The sequence below is a fragment of the Pimephales promelas genome, chromosome 11 (genome assembly GCF_988280905.1).
Source record: "Pimephales promelas chromosome 11, fPimPro1.hap1.1, whole genome shotgun sequence".
In the NCBI taxonomy this organism is placed as follows: Eukaryota; Metazoa; Chordata; class Actinopteri; order Cypriniformes; family Leuciscidae; genus Pimephales; species Pimephales promelas.
The window spans coordinates 18340058-18357976 of record NC_142779.1 but is presented as its reverse complement, the minus strand read 5'-3'; the positions used below and the strand labels follow the sequence as shown (position 1 = coordinate 18357976).

General features: G+C 39.4%; 1 protein-coding gene across 6 annotated transcripts in view; it reads right to left on the bottom strand.

Moving 5' to 3' along the window:
- Positions 1-1428: 1428 nt before the first annotated feature.
- Positions 1429-17919, bottom strand: part of sobpa (sine oculis binding protein homolog (Drosophila) a) — a 39837-nt gene continuing 23346 nt past the window's right edge. For 4 of the 6 annotated variants that reach the window (XM_039672426.2, XM_039672424.2, XM_039672425.2 and 1 more), the window contains 3 exons: positions 15555-15638; positions 8422-10488; positions 1429-7619 (listed from right to left, as the gene is read on the bottom strand). In XM_039672426.2, the coding sequence (XP_039528360.2) occupies positions 8434-10488; positions 15555-15638 (2139 nt within the window). In that variant the 3' untranslated portion in view covers positions 1429-7619; positions 8422-8433. The remainder of the gene's footprint in view (positions 7620-8421; positions 10489-15554; positions 15639-17919) is intronic. The other 2 variants (XM_039672427.2, XM_039672429.2) reach the window with 1 other exon arrangement.

Here is a 17919-nt window from a genome sequence, read left to right as displayed (position 1 = left end):
TGAAATGATTCGACCTTTGTGACATGGTGCATTATCCAGCTGGAAGTAGCCATCAGAGGACGGGTACATGTTGGCCATAAAAATGGTAAATGGACTGCATTTATATAGCGCTTTCATAGACCTAATGGCCACCAAAGCGCTTTACATTTGCCTCACATTCACCCATTCACACACTCATTCATACACCGATGGCGGTGTCAGCCATGCAAGGCGCCAGCCAGCTCGTCGGGAGCAGCTGGGGTTAGGTGTCTTGCTAATGGACACCTCGACACTTGGTCAGGTGGAACCGAGGATTGAACCACCAACCTTTCGGTTTGTAGACAACCCACATGAACCACTGAGCCACTGCCGCCCATAAAGGGATGGACATGGTCAGAAACGCTCAGGTAGGCCATGGCATTTAAATGATGCCCAATTGGCACTAATTTTTGGACAAAACATTTTGTCCAATAAAAGCTTTTATTGACACCAGGCTCAGCAAACGGCTCATTTTTAAAAGTGGGGAACTATGACATCAAAGAGGATAAAACACCACCCCTGCAGAAGTAGATGAACTCCTACTTCAACACGGCCGGTTTAGCCCCGCCCACTGATTCGCGCATGACACGCATAGCTAAACATACTGTAGCTAACATAGGCCTACCTCGTGATGACAACTCAGATCGAGCTACCGAGCAATACAAAATATTGTACAGTGCCTGGTTGTGGAAGAAGACAGTGGCTGCATATGCTTCCTCTGGATTCCAATAGGAGCATGGATTAACTTTATTTTTAATGACGTTCCAGCTGATGAGGGTAAAACCGTCTGTTCGCTTCATTTCACTGAGGATTGTTTTGTAAACAAGACTGGATTTGCAGACCGATTAGGAGTAAAGAACGGTGCTGTGCCGTCTGGATCTTACAGGAATTGTGCAACACGGACTCTGAGTCGAATTTGAGGTAAGTTGACGAGGTAAGTTGAAAAACTCATTATACAAAACTGTTATCCACTCAGCAGTGGGAGTTTACTTCCGTCTTCATGAAATCCATGCGTTTCTGAGCAGCTGGTCTCAAAACTAGGGTAGAAAATAGCTTTAGTTATTCATTTTTTATGTTTTTGAATGCAAAAACCTAGCGAGCGTCGTAAGTTCACCTCAGAAATCAATGAAATAAAATTTAAAAAGTCAGTTCATGACCACTTTATAATGAGTTCTGTGTCTGTTCATGTTTGTGTCATTGAATTAAAACAAATTAATGTTATTTTGTATTGATTTTAGTCGGATCAGTGTTTTTTTTTTTTTTTTTTTTTTTTTTTGATGCTATAGTTGCCATGAATAAATCAAGCAGTTGTTCAAGTTACAAAGTCAACATTGTTTGAGAATGACTAAAATGAATAAACATTCTTGGAGATCAGAATAAAAATGAAGAACATTCTTGGAGAAATGAGAATTGAAGTGTGCCTCTATTTATTTGTTTTTAATAAGCAATTCACTGGGTTAAACAAATACTGTTACAACACAAAAATGATACATTTTAAAGCAACAAGTTTTATAACAACTTCATAATCAAAAGACAAGTTTATCTTTTTTCTTTTCTCTTGCATTTCCTTAATTTAAAAAAAAATCAAACAGACATACTTTTCATTGAGCAGCTTTGCTGCCTCTTGCTACCCTGTTCAAAGAACTCTCTCTCGCGCTTTTTATTATTTGCAAATGCAAAGGCTTGCCAGTAATAAATAATACTATAAAATGTTTTGCAAGTACACAAAAAAAAAAGATTGAGAAACAACAACAAGGGTAAATGTACAAGGTTTCGGGGTGATAAGGGTGGGACGATTGAGGGTGGGCAAATTGAACAAAATCTCAGATTCATACAGGACAGACAAGCATCTATACATCCATACTAGCCAGATAACAAAGTTGACTTTATTATTTGTGTGTGTGTGTGTGTGTGTATGTGTGTGTTTACAAAGTGTTCTTTTAAAACAAGCAGGCGTTGTTAATTACAGAGCACAAAGAATAATTAAGGCAGCTCAAATGTTCGCCTCAAAAAAGTTGAAACTCCTTAGAAACTGCAGTTTGCTCTCGTTATTTTACACAGACATAGTGCCTCTCACACAGAGTGCAGAAATAAGATTTTGTTGTTGCATAATTCTGGCTGTTGTCAAAGCCATCCTCTTAATACCGCCAACAGGAATGGTGGGAAAACAGGTTGTGATATTACTGACCCCTTTGTCACATACTGTATAAGATGAAAACCCACATAAGCTGCCTCTCGGTTTTTCCAGTTTTCTTGATTTTGCATCATTACAACAGAGCTGACATTGCTGAGGTGGTTGTTTTGTTTGAGTTGTGTAACACTGCTCGATGAGGGATGCACTGATTGATTGGTTTTGCTGGTATTTGAGTTGGGTTTGTATGAGTTTCCTCGTCTCCATCTTGTTACTGTGCATGTGGCCGATCTTTCACCACAGCAGTGCTCATGTTCCCTCAGTCTGATTAACAGAAGCCCTCCAAACATTTCAAACTCACTAATTTTGGTGAATGAAAAAGCCAAATGCTCTCTCTGTACACAGCCTCAGGACTGAAAGACACTTTGGCCTCTAAAACAGGCGCCTCTCATGTAAATCCTTTGAAACGCTCTTGGATTACAGTATTGCACTCAAGCTCTATGGTTTGCTATTTCAGTTCATTTTAACTCATTGAGTCCCTCATCTGTCCTGCTTTGCTCTTGTTGACAGAGCACACTTCACTTTCCTCTAGTGGGCCAATGTTGCCATTTTGCTGATTTTTTTTTTTTAAGTCACTTACAAATACAGCAATTTCTTTGGGTTCATTTCCAGATTTTTGTATTTATTTACATGAAAGTGTGACCTTATCACTAGCAGCAGTTGATAATTATCTCCAACAACTGTTTGTTTTACTCCTTTCGTCCCATATTTTGTCCTTTTTCAGTATAAAAACGGCTTATTTTTAGACTTACAGCACCAAATCGGCATATCAGAATGATTTCTGAAGGATGTAACACTAAAGTGAAATTGTGAAATACATTTTGAGCTTGATTTATCGGACCAGGTTGACTTTTTTTTTTTTTTTTTTTTTTTTCTTAGAATGATCTGACTACCCTGTAATGGACACACTGAATATTTCTCACTCTGAAAACTCAGGATCAAGTCATTTAGAAAGCGAAGGAAAGCCAATAAAAATGGTTGTATATATAGGCCGTTTATAATAGTTGACACCAGTTTTACAGTATTTACCATGAGTGCAGTGACTATCTCTTCCATGCAATACACACACACACACACACACACACACAGTGTATCCCTGCTGTTGTCAAGGACAACTTCATCTGCTATGTCCCACACACAGACACACACACGCGCGTTTTGCTGGTGTCATTGTCTTGTCTGCGTGGGACCGCAGACACTACAACAGTGTTGGGTTTCAGGGATATATCTGTACCAGCCCAGTCTGTGCTGCTCTGGTTTCAACAGCAAGGTCACACACACACACACACACACACACACACACACACAGGGAAGTGATAAAAATCATATTTCATGTCTGTGAGATAAGCAATGGGTTTTTGGGTGGTGTGTGCAGCTTTAAGAAGAGTGAATTCTTTAAGATGTGACCTTAAATTGTCCTTCAATTTACCCTATCAATCAACATCTGAGCTTCTTTTAAGAGCAAACTATTATAGAAGCAAGTTTGAAAATGGGGAAAAATAGTATAGTTCAGAGTGAATAATTTAATCAGCCTTATTTGTTCAGGACATCTGGATATCAGAGTAATAAAAATAAAAAGGTAATCACGACTTTCTGACAATGTGACGATGTGACTATCTTTCCTTTGCAACTTTGATTTAGCTAAATTGCTATTGTGTATCTTACAACAGAGACTTTATGTCTTGCAATTGAGACATAATATTTTATAATTGCAACTCTGTCTTGCAATGTGATTATGGGTACATTTACACAACACCGATGTAGGCCTACTAAAAACGGAAACGATCTTACATTTGCGTTTTTGCATACAGATGACAGCGTTGTCAAAACGATCTCCATGCACATGGAACCGAGAAAATGACTAAAAACTGTATTATGCTGCCAGGCCCGTAGTTGGTGATGTCACTTTGTAAAGAAAAACTATAGTTTGAACACATAATAGCCTAAGCATTGTGCACAACGTCACCATTTTCACAAATTCGTTTCATACACGGTATCGTTTTCAAAAACTCGCACGTTGAAACAATTTTTCAAAAGTTTGTGTTTTTTTCAGGCTCCGAAAACCGACAAAACCGGTTTCGTGTAAACGGACCCTCAATCTAGCAATTGCGATTAATTCTCATAATTGTGAATTTATATCCCACAGTGTGACTTCCTTTCTCACAATGTGATTTATGTACTTATGTTAAACTCTCACAATTACATTTTTTATTTTTTACAATTTTTTAAGATTAAAACAGGCTTTCATCAGTATAGTACATATGGAATATTTGAAATGCTAACTTAATAAATATTACTTAGAGAAGTAAAAGAAATCAAATAGGAATGGAGAAGTAAAAGGGCTCAGTATGAAAGAGGAGAAGGAGAGAGAGGGGGAAAAAGCGAGGAAATTTGAGTCAATAATGAGAGCGACATATGATGCTGTTGCTGGCTCCTCACGACCAATCCAGACATGTAATGTACGTTTGGTTTCACCGCACACACAGATCAACACTGAGATTCACTGTTTCTCCCTTGCGCTCACATAAACACAACAAACACAGAGATTGGCTGTGCACTTTGGGTGTGTGTATTTGTGCTTTGCTGACATTTTGGCCTTTTTATCAATCTGTTCTCTGTAACTCCTCAATCCAGAAGTAGGGTCAGCCAGCCGTATCAGGACTGACAAAATAAATCTGACACAGGAATGTGTGTGTGTTTAAATCTGACACTGGAATAAGACTCCGCCACATACAAACCCCAGAGAGAAATCAAGTCCTTACTCTAACCAGTCACAATTAGACCTCTGAGCCCACTCTTAAAAAAATATACCACTGTGAAACTGAATCCTTCGACAAAAAGTACAGAGGGGTAGGATTGCACTCCGCTTTGTACATCGTCCAAGAGCAGAGAGCAAAAAAAAAAAAAAAGGGGGGGGGGGGGGTAGGGGAACAGAGGGAGAGAGAAGTGGTAAAGGTTGAAGGCAAGAGAGGGGAGATTTGGGTCAGTGTTGGCCAGTTAAAATAAAAAAAGAATAATAAAAAAGTAAACAAAACAAAGACAAAAGACAAGGGGAAAAACCAGACAAAACAAAGAAAAAACGAAACAAAAACAGAAAACTTAATTGAAAAAAAAAATACAAAAGGAAAGTAAACAAATGTATTTAAAAATGTAGAATCTTAAATTCTGCTCTCAGAAATGTTGAAATGTTTGCCCTTCAGAGAGAATTCATAAGTACTGTCGATAACACTTTACAATAAGGTTCATTAGTTAACTACCTTAATTAACATGAACTACGAATAAACAATACTTCTTCAGCATTTATTAATTTCAACATTTAATATGTTATTAAAATCAAAGGTTGTATTAGTTAACATTAGTTAATGCACTGAACTAACATGAACAAACAATGAACAGCTGTATTTTTATTGACTAATATTAACAAAGATTAATAAATACTGAAACAAATGTATTGCTCATTGTTCAATTACAATTAACCTTATTGTAAATTGTCAAATCGCCATAGAGTGTGTTTGATCTGTGTCAATTGTTTTTATCCTCATTGTGATTTCTATCACCTTGCATGACATATTTTTGCCCAGAGTTTCAGACACACACACACACACACACACACACGGCTTTAAGGTTAACTCCTCCACTTTAGTCAAAACAAATAACCTGTGCACTCAGGTGCTCACCCTGCATTCGGATCTTACAGTACTCTATGTAACTAAAATCATTTTGGCTCTATTTCCACCTAGCCAACTCAGTCCACATTTAAGCAAAATGTTCTTGGCATCTGGTGTAAGTGAACTCTACACTAAGGGCACCTTGGAATTAACTGAACTGTTCCTGTAACCGTAGCTGGAAAGGAAGTGATGAACATAATTTAGCACTGATTGGGATTTGGCAAAAAAAAAAAAAAAAAAAGCAAAAAAAAAAAACCACAAATGAACCTCAGGAATGCACCCTTGACACCAGCTCACTGCTGCCCGAATCACTTACTGACCTCTCCACTGGTTTTGATTGTACTCTGATAGGAAACCCAGGAGGGTATTTTTCTTAAATAAGAGCACCGCAATATGATGGACAATGAGAAATAATGAGAAATCCAACCCAAATGCCCCTGTGGACACTGATTTCAATCCAGCCATCTGATACATCAGGGCAGTGTGTACACAACCCACCAGCAGTGTTAGACAGACTCTTGGTTGAGCCATGCGGCATGGCAATGAGCGTTTGTGTGATGGAACAGACTGGGTGGGACAGTCTCCAAGCCAATGGCTACAAAGCTAGCAGCCATTTTTACAGTTTGCCAAAATGCTTGGTGAGGTCTGTACCCTGTAATCCTCAAGTCAAATCGACGAGTAAATGAATTTTCATTGGTTCACACTAAACCAGCAAACAATCCACAAACACGTTTCTCCAGTAGTGCAGACTACTTATCTTCTAGTTTTCTTCTCCAACGGTGGATGACTTTCCAGCATCTTCCCAGCGATGAAATGAAAGTTCAGTCCATCCTTCTGTTTTTGTGCTCCCGCTGTGATTTTGGTACTCCCTCCAGGTTGTGCACGTTTCTCTCTTCCTGTTATTTTTTTGGTGTCCAGTTCCGGAACACCTCTCCCTCAGAAAGGACAGAAAGGAAAGAGGTTAAGAAAGACTACAGAGTGTTTTGCTGGTGTTGCAGATACTGATATAGTCAGAGGAAGTGAGGGGTAGAGCGAGAGAAAGTTTTGAGTGTACTTTTCAGATAGGTTTCTGTCCATCTTTGACACCGGCTCTGCATCTGTATTAGTCTTTCAAACTGATAGCATCAGACGACAAACGTGCAGACAGATTAAACCAAACTTTTTCGAATGCACAGGCAAAGCAGAAAACTGCTCCATCCATCTGTGGCAGGATTTAACAGGCCCTGCTCCAATTTCAGATATTCATGAGCATGTTTGATTGGAAGCCTGGCAGACCTATTGTGTTTGGCTTTAGCTCTGCCCTCTTTGAAATCTGTATATGTACACCATAGACTTGCACTGCAATGCCGCCTCCAACCAGTAGGGGGAAAATCTTCTCAACAACAAGACATGGGTGGAGGGTCGGGTGAAGAGGACGGGAAATATATCTTTCATCAACAAGCAGACTGAGAACAGACTATGCCTGAAGACATCGTAAGTGAGGTCAAACATCACAGCCGATCTACTTCCCAGATTAACACTTTGTGTCAGTCTTTGTTTAGCCGAAAGGGTTGGAGACGAAGCTGACTTCTGTCCAATCTGGATGATCTTTGGGCATATTAAGTCAGAGTGTGTATGTGAGGGCTTGAAAAGGTGGAGAAACTAGGCTGACATCTTGATTGGCTGAATTGTGGAGCCTGTGGACAGCTGATGGTCTCTGCTATAGTGCAGTCCTCTTTTTCCCTTTGGTGAGATGGTAACATCTATGAAAGAGAGGTGGGAAAAATTAAAGAGAGAGTGATGGGTAAATTATTACATTCAGCCTTGTTGGTCTTTTTCGATCAGTTTGAATAGTTCATGTGGCTAAATGAACAATTCAGAGATAAATGTAGGAGTTCTCAGAGTATTAAAGGGATAGAGTATTGAACAATGAATCAGTTGATCTAGTTCAAAAACAAGACTAAATGGCTAATTCGTTAATTTGACTCACTGACAAACTTCGTGGGTTCAACTGACAGACGGTTAACCCACTTGAGTGGAATATTCCCCATGTACTGTATAATAGCGCTGTTTTATAACATCTTATAATGTAACATTTTGCTCTGTTCATAACACATATTTATTGTATAGGAGGACTATATGCATAATATACTACTCTTGAGTCAGTAAGATCTTTTTTTAAGGAATACATTGTTCAGCAAGGGTGCATTCAATTTAAGTGATTTTAAAGACTTAATATATACATACCATGTATATATTAATTAAGCAGTGTTGTTTTCAACATCTGTGACTGTATACTGTAGTAATGGCTGCTGAAAATTTAGCTTTGCAATATCAGTTGTGTCACTTCACTGCCATTCACAAATCCTCTCCAAGTATGCGATACAGCATGGGCTTTTTAGTGATATTTTTTAAAGATTTTTTTTGTGTAAATAATTCCTTTAAACCTAATTTGTAACAAAGCACAGATATTTTTGACAGCATTTGTTGTGCTCAAAGCAATCATAGTGTGAAAAAAGACTAAACGTATGACTACCAAGAAAGTTGACAAAATCTGATTCTCACCTGTCCTCTATTTCACTTGTTCTGATTGCGGATACGCAGACACCTTCTCTTCAGCGGAGGCTCCATTTCCATTGGAACGGTTCCCGTTAATGGTGCTGTCAAGCCACAGGGCAAGTTGGCAGCAGTTTTGTCAGCAGGTTTGGGCACGGGCTGAATGACACAGCCAGGTTTGGGCATTAGGGGCAGGGCATAAGCATGGTCCTCACCAGATGGGTCATCTTCAGGGCTCTGAGGTTTGTCCTCCCCTGTTCCTGCTGTAATGGCAGACTGGTCATTTGAGCTTCTCTTACCTGCCAAGTCTCTTTCTGTGGCCAAGCAGCTGTTCTCTTTCAGGTCCTCTCCTTCTAGATCTGCGCCCGCAGGCTCGTCGCACGCAGCAGGAGTCCTGCGGCAGGGGTCCACCAGAGGGCGCTGCTCTAGCGAAGGCGTTCTAATCGAACTCTCTGCTGGAGGCACGTTACAGCTCCCGTTAACGATCACATTGCAGGGAGTAGCAGAGGCAGGCTCCGTTTTAGATGTGGTGGTGTTGCTAGAAACAGTGGAGGCACTGCACGTGACTGGTTGAGAAAGTGGCGGCGTGCCGCTGCAGAAGGACGGGTCAGCACAAGGCAGAGCCACACTAGCCAATGGGCTTTCGGCATTTCTGTCTCTGATGTTATCTTCTATTGCAACTATGCTAGAACTAGCTGACCCATCCACCTCAGTTTCACTTAAAAGTGCAGGTGGTGGGCTTAACCCGGGCTCTGCTTTTATCTGCACGCAGGATACAGCCCTCTGGATCACTAGCTGTTGTCGGGAACGCCAACTGGTCGTTAGATCAATGACACCGTCTGCTGGTGTGTCTTTATGGGAGTGTCCAGAGCTTTTGTTACCAGAGTTTTCTGTTTTAACCAAAAGATCAGCCATGTTTGTCCTACCCTGGTCCATCTGTTTGGAAAATCCCGGTGAGAGTGTATCTGAGGTGGGAGGGTTTTGGTGAAAGTCCCTCTCTTCCCCTCTGGAGGAGCCGGGAGAAAATGACGGCGGCGCTTTTGAATAGCTCCGCTCGCTTGCAGTATTCGGAAGTGTCCCGTCATTTCGCGGTCGGTCACCTGATGCCTGCGGACTGAACGGTATGGGCACCGGAATGGGTATGGGGACTGGTAATGGCACAATCACTGGATAGGGCACTAATAATGTTGGTGGTGGCACTAAGGGGGCCAGAGAAGGCATGCCAAAATTCATAATGGGCGGAACTGGGATGGGTCCAGCTGACATCATGTTAACTGGGGGGAAAGGCAAGCCTGGCATGTGGCCGGCATGGTGAGGGGGCATCATACCTGTAGGATTCCCAGAAAGGTTTGGGTTGGAGGACGGGTGTATATGGGGGGAAAGGAGTGGGCGGTGCATGGGGCTTGATGGAGGACCCAAAGTCCGAGGAGGTGGTGGCGGCCCAATGCCAGGAATCATGGGATTGGAATGAGGGCTGTTGGGGCCTGGGGGACGTAAGAACGAAGGCCGCATCTGCTGCATCATCTGGTGCTCCATAAAGAGAGGGAGAGGGACCGGGCCACGGGGTGTCATGACCATCGGCGGGCTGCCAGGAGGCATCCCCAGAGCTGGATGTAAACCTGCTATATGTGGTGGAGGGTGTGGTGGTAATGCGGGGCTTTCGTGTGGCCGTGGTGTGGGGATTTTCGTATATGATGACGACGAGGATGACGAGGACGAGGAGGAACACACAGTTCCGGTTTCAGATGGTGACCCCGACGTGGATCCAGAAGGTCCGGCCACAGTGATGGCACCCGCTGGTGAAGGTACCCTACGACTGCGGAGCTCGCTTAGAGGTGCACTCCAGGACTCAGGTGTAAGGAGCTGTACACCTCCTCCACTTTCTGATTTCGTATCACTCGTGGGGAGAGGAGGGTTACACAGACCCCCTGGCAGTGCGGCCTGAGTCTCTTTATAGAATATGTCCATCTTATATTGGTTCAGACACTTTGCACTGCAGAATTGAAGCCGCCTCTCACCCGCTCCAAAATCCAGGTATTCCTTAGTGTGGCGGATGTGTTTGCACCAATCGCAGACCTGTAACACGAACAACCGCAAAGTGAACAATGTAAACAAGAGCTTTATTTTCACAATGTCTATTTTAAAGTATACAAGTTCTAATCTAAACACTCTCCGTGGACTAAGACATTAAAAGAGTATGGTTGTCCTTCTTTATGACTAAGAGAGCCATTTAGAACGCAGTGAAGCGTATGTGCCCTGTACCGTGTCAGATCAATGTAAGATTATAGGTTTTAGGGGATAAAAGAGATTTAGGGGATAAAAGAAGAGCATTATAACCACCTAAGTGTAAAGAGAAATGTGGTTTATGTCATGAAAGATTAAAATAAAAAAAGCTCTCAGATGATCATCTCTCACAGATTACAAAAGTAATATTTTATAATAAAAAATATATGAATTATAAAATAAATCATTATAATGAGATAATTAATATTGCAATTAAATATTCAAATAATAAACATAAAGATGCTAAAGGAGAGTATAATTTTAAAAAGGAGTTTTTCTCTGATTAACGTTCTCTAACTGTATTTTTAACACATACATCCTCATACTCACATAGACACGCTCATTACAAGATGTCAGGAGTCAGCTGCCTAAGGCAAGCTGCAGGGTCAAACTGACAGCTACGACTAAAAGGTTTTCCCTTCAAGGGGCAATTATGCATGTGGATTCTGAGTGTGTTTGTGAGTGTGTATCTGTGGCACAGCAGGTGACACTAACTGAGAAAGACAGTGACAACAGACTGAGATAGACAGGGACGAGGGGCTTAAACCTGGTTTGCGTGAGCATGTGTATGAGCGCGACAGAATAGAAAGGAAGATGGAACTCTGGGTAATTAAAGGATATGATGTATTCTGATAACACCAAGAATAGAGTAATTTAACAGGGGGATAGAAACATCAAAACATAGAAAGATGAACATAGACATGAATATCCAATAAGAAAGTACTAAATGATTAACCACTTATTCTGTCTCTCACTTTTTCTCTGACATTCTTTCTGTCAGGATAGTTTTATCTGTCTAACCACTCAACAACAGTGTCTTTGAGTTGATCTGTCAATCTCCAGAGAGGAGGTCAGTTGAAGTAGTTGAGTGCAGACAAACAAAAAATTGCCTTAGGCCTGGCAAGTAGAGTACATAGAAAGAGGTTTGCAAACATTTGGCTTGTCAAAAAGACAGACAAGTAGACACAGACAGACCTGGCAACACAACTAACTGCAGACAGAAGAGGGAATTTGCAGAGAATGAATTACATTGTTTATTTGCATGAACTTTTTGAGATTTTTTTTTAAAGCTTTCAATTCACTTAAAGATTTATGAAAATTAAGTAATGGTGCAAACACCCTATACTTAAAATTCTCCTAAAGTCAGTTCTAAGTGCTAGATTGTGGTATAGCTATCCATTACAAGTCTAATTATTATAGAAAACCGACATGTTTTGCACTAAAACACTGCATGCAAGTGCTGCAGTGGTGAATCTGCCCCAAAATCAGGTAGAAACAAAATTACTCTTCTTAATCTAATGCAGGCTTGTCTGGAAGCTTGTTTCTGCCACTAAATAAAAAAAAATAATTGCCACTTTTTATCTCACATTTGTGAGATATGAAGTCAAAATTGTGAGAAATATAGTTGCAATTGCAAGATATAAAGTCGCAATTCTGAGAAATAAAGTCGCAATTGCGAGAAAAAAAGACAGAATTGAGACTTTTTTATCTCAAAATTCTGACTTTTTTTCTCACAATTGCGAGTTTATATCTTGCAGTTCTGAATTTATAACGCATAATTGCGAGTTTATATCTCGAAATGTTTATATCTTGAAATTCTGACATATTTTCTCAGAAATGTGAGACAAACTCACAATTGCGAGTTATCAGGCCAATTCTAAAAAATGACTTTTTCCCCCTCAGAATAGTTTACATATCACAATTCTGACTTTATTTCTCGCAATTCTGCATTTATAACCTGCAATTGCGACTTTATATCAATCAATTCTGACTTTATATCTCACACTTCTGACTTTATATCCCGCAATTCCGACTTTATATCTCGCAATTCTGACTTTATATCTCGCAATTGTGAGAAAAAAAGTAAAATTCTCGAAAAATCTTGCAATTACATTTTTATTTTTCATTGTGGCGGAAACAAGCTTCCATACGTATCTCCACACACGCTGAACACAATAGAAATCTAATAGCAACAAACTCCTATGCCTGCTTATTTTGATATGTGTGGTGTTCAAAAGTGTGTATGGTTGGCAACCGTACACCTTTGATTTTAAAACCAACACTGCTTTTTTGAATCTGAATCTGATTTGCCCCAGGCCTGCCTGAGCGGACTGCAGAGACAGAGATTTCTCTTAAGACTAGTGAATTGACTGCCAAAGCCAGAGTTCCACTGAAGATAATGAAGGCATTTATCATATGCCACTACTGTCAATGATGGACATTCATCACACAGATAAACAGAGAGAAAGAGAGAGAGAGGGGGGAGTAAAAAAGGAAGGAAGTAAGGAAAGAAAGAAAGAAAGAAAGATGGAAGAAAGGAAAAAAGGATGGAAGGAAGGAAGGAAAGAAGGATGGAAGGAAGGAAGGAAGGGAAGAATGAAGGGAAGAAGGAAGGAAGGAAGGGGAGAAGGAAAGGATGAAAGTAAGGAAGGAAGGGAAGAAAGAAAGAAAGAAAGATGGAAGGAAGGAAGGAAGGAAAAAAGGAAGGAAGGAAGGAAAGAAGGATGGAAGGAAGGAGTGAAGGAAAGAAGGATGTAAGGAAAGAAGGAAGGAAGGAAGGAAGGAAGGAAGAGAGAAGGATGGAAGTAAGGAAGGAAGGAAGGGAAGAAGGAAGGACGGAAGGGAAGAAGGAAGGAAGGAAGGAAGAGAGAAGGATGGAAGGAAGGAAGGACGGAAGGGAAGAAGGAAGGAAGGGAAGAAGGAAGGAAGGAAGGAAGGAAGGAAGGAAGGAAGGAAGGAAGGAAGGAAGGAAGGAAGGAAGGAAGGACGGAAGGAAGGAAGGACGGAAGGAAGGAAGGGAAAGCTGAATCATGTGAAATCACTGGCTTGGATGAGACATGGTCACATTTTCACACATTCAAAAACAAAAACAAAAACACATCCAGTAAAAAACAAAAAACAAAACAAAATGACTTTACTTTAGATAAGTGCATAAAATAAGTCTTTTCAGATATAAAATATATATTGAATTATTTATTTATATTTTTTACTCCACAAATAGATTTTTTCTCTTGCTGTATGCACAGCTCTGCTAGTACAATGAGGTTTTTGTTTAAAATAAGTTGGGAAACTTCAAGCAATATTCTCTGAAAAGTCTTATTATATTACTGTGCTTTGTGAAAACATTTATGTTGTTTTAAGGATGTTTAGATAATTTTACAGTAAAAAACTGATGAATAAAATGATTTAAGAATAAACAAATCCATTTTGACATAACATACAGCACCTGAGGAGATCAAATCAATATTATAGATTATCTACATACAAATGTACATTTTTCATAAGCCTAGTAATCCAATCTTAATCGACTTGATATGAAAGAAGCTGCCTGAAATATGGCTGACAGACGCCACTCATTCATGAATCTATGTGATGTTCTAATGAAGTTTAAAATATAGAAGCTGTGCTTAACAAGCACAAACCAGCTCAAGGCGAGCCTGGATATTCTCAATTATAAATGATTTTCATATTTCCTGAGTTTAAAAAGCGAGACAGATGGAGACCACTTAACGAGTCATGGCTCTCTAAGAGAAATTTTACTGCACATTACCCTAATGGACTTCATTCTCTCTCTCTCTATCTCTCTTTCTCTTAATCTTTCACTCACCCTTATTTTGCCTTTCTCTCTCTCTAACATGGTTGAGAGGTAATTACTGTCATTTACTTCTGCTGTAGCCGTTAAGCCGATGTCCGTGACCATGCTGTGTGTAGCTGTACGCTCTTTTGCAATTACCTGCTAACGTACGGCTGCCAACTCAATGTTAGAAAGGAAGTTTCCGTGCTAATGCTTTTCTTTTCCCATCACACACACCCTCTGCCCCCAGAATGTGTCTGTTCTCGACCAGCCATATGCTGATTTTATACACACACACACATGCACATATCCCACTTATCCATTCTTGTGACAAACAGTAACATTCAATGCAGATTGACAATGTTTAAATAAAAACATGAAAAATGGAATGTTAGAGATGTATAACAAACTGATTTTACAGCAAATAAAATAGATACGCAGAACACCTTCATAACCTAGTCTTGAGTTAACATTGCAGTTGTGATATGACCAGTCTTGTGTCAAGTCTTAATCAACAGAAGCTAAAACAATTTTGCTCTGCTGTTTTTGCACTATAAAATAATGGGTCATATCTCACTCCCAAATATAACAACCACATTAAGAAGTTATTTAGAGTCATCATGTTTTTGAATGTGACATTATTCTCATCACTGTAATGCAATATATATATATATATATATATATATATATATATATATAAATATATAATGATAATTGCTGTAAAGTTGATATGATTGGCATATGTCTCATCACAATATTGACTAACGAATGATATCTGACCTATAATACCTATTATTATTATTATTATTATAGGTATCAATATTAAAAATAATCTTTAAAAACACTCATTTAATAATTTAATATCACTGCTAAATATACATTGTAAAAATTCATGTTATTTTTCATAATTTAGCCTATGTATTATTTGTAATCTGTAACACTTAAAATGACAGATTTTATTTTTTACTGCTTTTTTAACATTAATTTATAGAATTAATTTTAATATCAACCAAATTATCCATAACATTACAATAATTATTGGTTTATCAGTATTGGCTAGGATTTTAATACAGCATACTTGAATAAAATAATGTCACAATAAAAAAAAAAGTGCTTCCTTTTTCTTTTCTTTTTTTTAACAAATAGGTCAAAAGATTTGTTCACACCATATTTCAGACTTAAGACTTTCAGACATGGTCACAATCACACAATTTTTCAATTATTCAATATTCATATGCTGTTTCTACATCTCTAATTTTGGGGTGTTAAATGGTTTATATCTTACAAGCACATCGCTGTTTGTCTTGAGGACAAGTCTGGGCGTGTCTTTGGACAAGCTGTGGTGTGGAACGCCCTCCTCCTCTCTGGCCTAAAGGAAAAACATAATGTCCCTTTTTATGCATGGCCAAAACTGAAAATAAACACATACATAACAGATGTAGAAAAGAAAGAAAGAATGATGTGAATGAGGGAATTGAGTGAGAGGATAAAAAAAAACAACATGTGCTGAACTGACATATATAGAGAGAAAAGAAACATTCTGTGTGTGAGTGTGTGCCTATTTGTGTCTGTAATACAATGTTACACTGCATAGTCTGGTAGATTGAAACAAGAAATGTTTTAAATACTAACACTGAAATATCTCAAAAGCACAATTTGTTTTAATTCAGAAAAATTCTGGAAAATTGGGGGGAAAGCAGTGCTGAAAAAAGAAGCAACACTATATTAAATAAAAAAAAAATCATAAAAACACTGAAAACTGATCTTACAAAAGGAAAGCAATGTGGTTTACTGTGTATCCTTCATATTCTCAATGATTTACTCTGTCTGAGGTTTCTGAGGATCTCAAGACCACTGCTGACAATCATCTCACACACGAAAATACTGATCAACAACATCAGCCTGCTCATACACACACTTGTGAAATCTTCAGTCTTTATTTTGCGTAGTAGTGTCTGTGACCCCTCTGGACTCGAGCCAACTCATTTACATATAGCACTAATGAGGCTGCATACACACACACACGGCATATCCGCAGTCTTAATGATTTGAGGCATGATGGTGCTCCAAGAAATAACCACACACGCCAAGCAGCCTCTTTCATACACCATCACGCAGATAAAGCCATATGCAGACATACACTACTCAATGTACCTGACGGCTTAAGTAACCAAAACTGCAGAGCGGCTGAGATGGATAGTATATGAAAACAACTCTGTACCTTCTTATTGTAAATCATGCCCCAAATTCTAGCAGTTTGTATGTATTATGCCACCGGGCCTTTAGCATTTCAACCACATCTCTGCCAGTGACCATCTGGGCATCACACAACCCAGCCCAGGTGTGTGTGTGTGTGTGTGTGTGAGAGAGAGAGAGAGAGAGATCTGTCCGTCCGTATCTATCTATCTATCTATCTATCTATCTATCTATCTATCTATCTATCTGTCCGTCCGTCCGTACGTCCATACCTGTCTGTCTGTCTATCTATCTATCTATCTATCTATCTATCTATCTATCTATCTATCTATCTATCTATCTATCTATCTATCTATCTATCTATCTCTATCTGTCTGTTTGTCTGTCTGTCTGTCTGTCTGTCTGTCTCTATCTGTCCGTACGTCCATACCTATCTATCTATCTATCTATCTATCTATCTATCTATCTATCTATCTATCTATCTATCTATCTATCTATCTATCTATCTATCTATCTATCTATCTATCTGTCTGTCTGTCTGTCTGTCTGTCTGTCTGTCTGTCTGTCTGTCTGTCTCTATCTGTCTGTCTGTCTCTATCTATCTATCTGTCTGTCTGTCTGTCTCTATCTGTCTGTCTGTCTCTATCTATCTGTCTGTCTGTCTCTATCTATCTGTCTGTCTGTCTGTCTGTCTGTCTCTATCTATCTGTCTGTCTGTCTGTCTGTCTGTCTGTCTCTATCTGTCTGTCTGTCATTTTACAATATTCATCCATCAATCCTGAATTTTGGCAGTTGACATTAACTCCTTAGCTCTTTATAAGCATTTCTCCACTGCTCTGACATGTTGCCCAGGGTGTGTCCGTAATGTGTGTAAGTCAATATATGTGTGAGAGAGCGATTTCCGAGTGTGTATGTTTGTTCTCTTGGCTAGAAGCTATGAAATAATCACCCTGCACCATGAGTCACAACGCCATGGCAACAAGACCTCGGGAAGCAGGGGCCCAATAGCTTCCAACACACACACAGACACATTGTTAAAGAGTTGTTTCAGAGACTGAGAAACTGCACTCCAACATTGAAAATAGTCGAACAGTTATAGATCTATGCATGTTCGCATTTGCTGAAAATGGTGTAAATCAACATCACCATTTACAGGCTGATAATTTACGCTTCGTCAGATTTTAAACACTGTAATCAAATTTAATATTTAAGAGTTACACTTTCTCCAACACACACATGCAAAGACACACGCACACACACAGCGTATGGCCATTCAGTATTCAGTACATCCTTTCAGCATCTTTTCTCTTGCTCTTATTGGCAGGCAGAGATGCGTTTAATTCTGTTTTATGGCATGAAGCACAAACTGGTGTGTGACTGTCTGTCGGTGTGTCCATCGGCTAGTCTGTTAGTAAAATGGTCGTTTTGGCCAGATGTTCGAGTTCATTTGTATG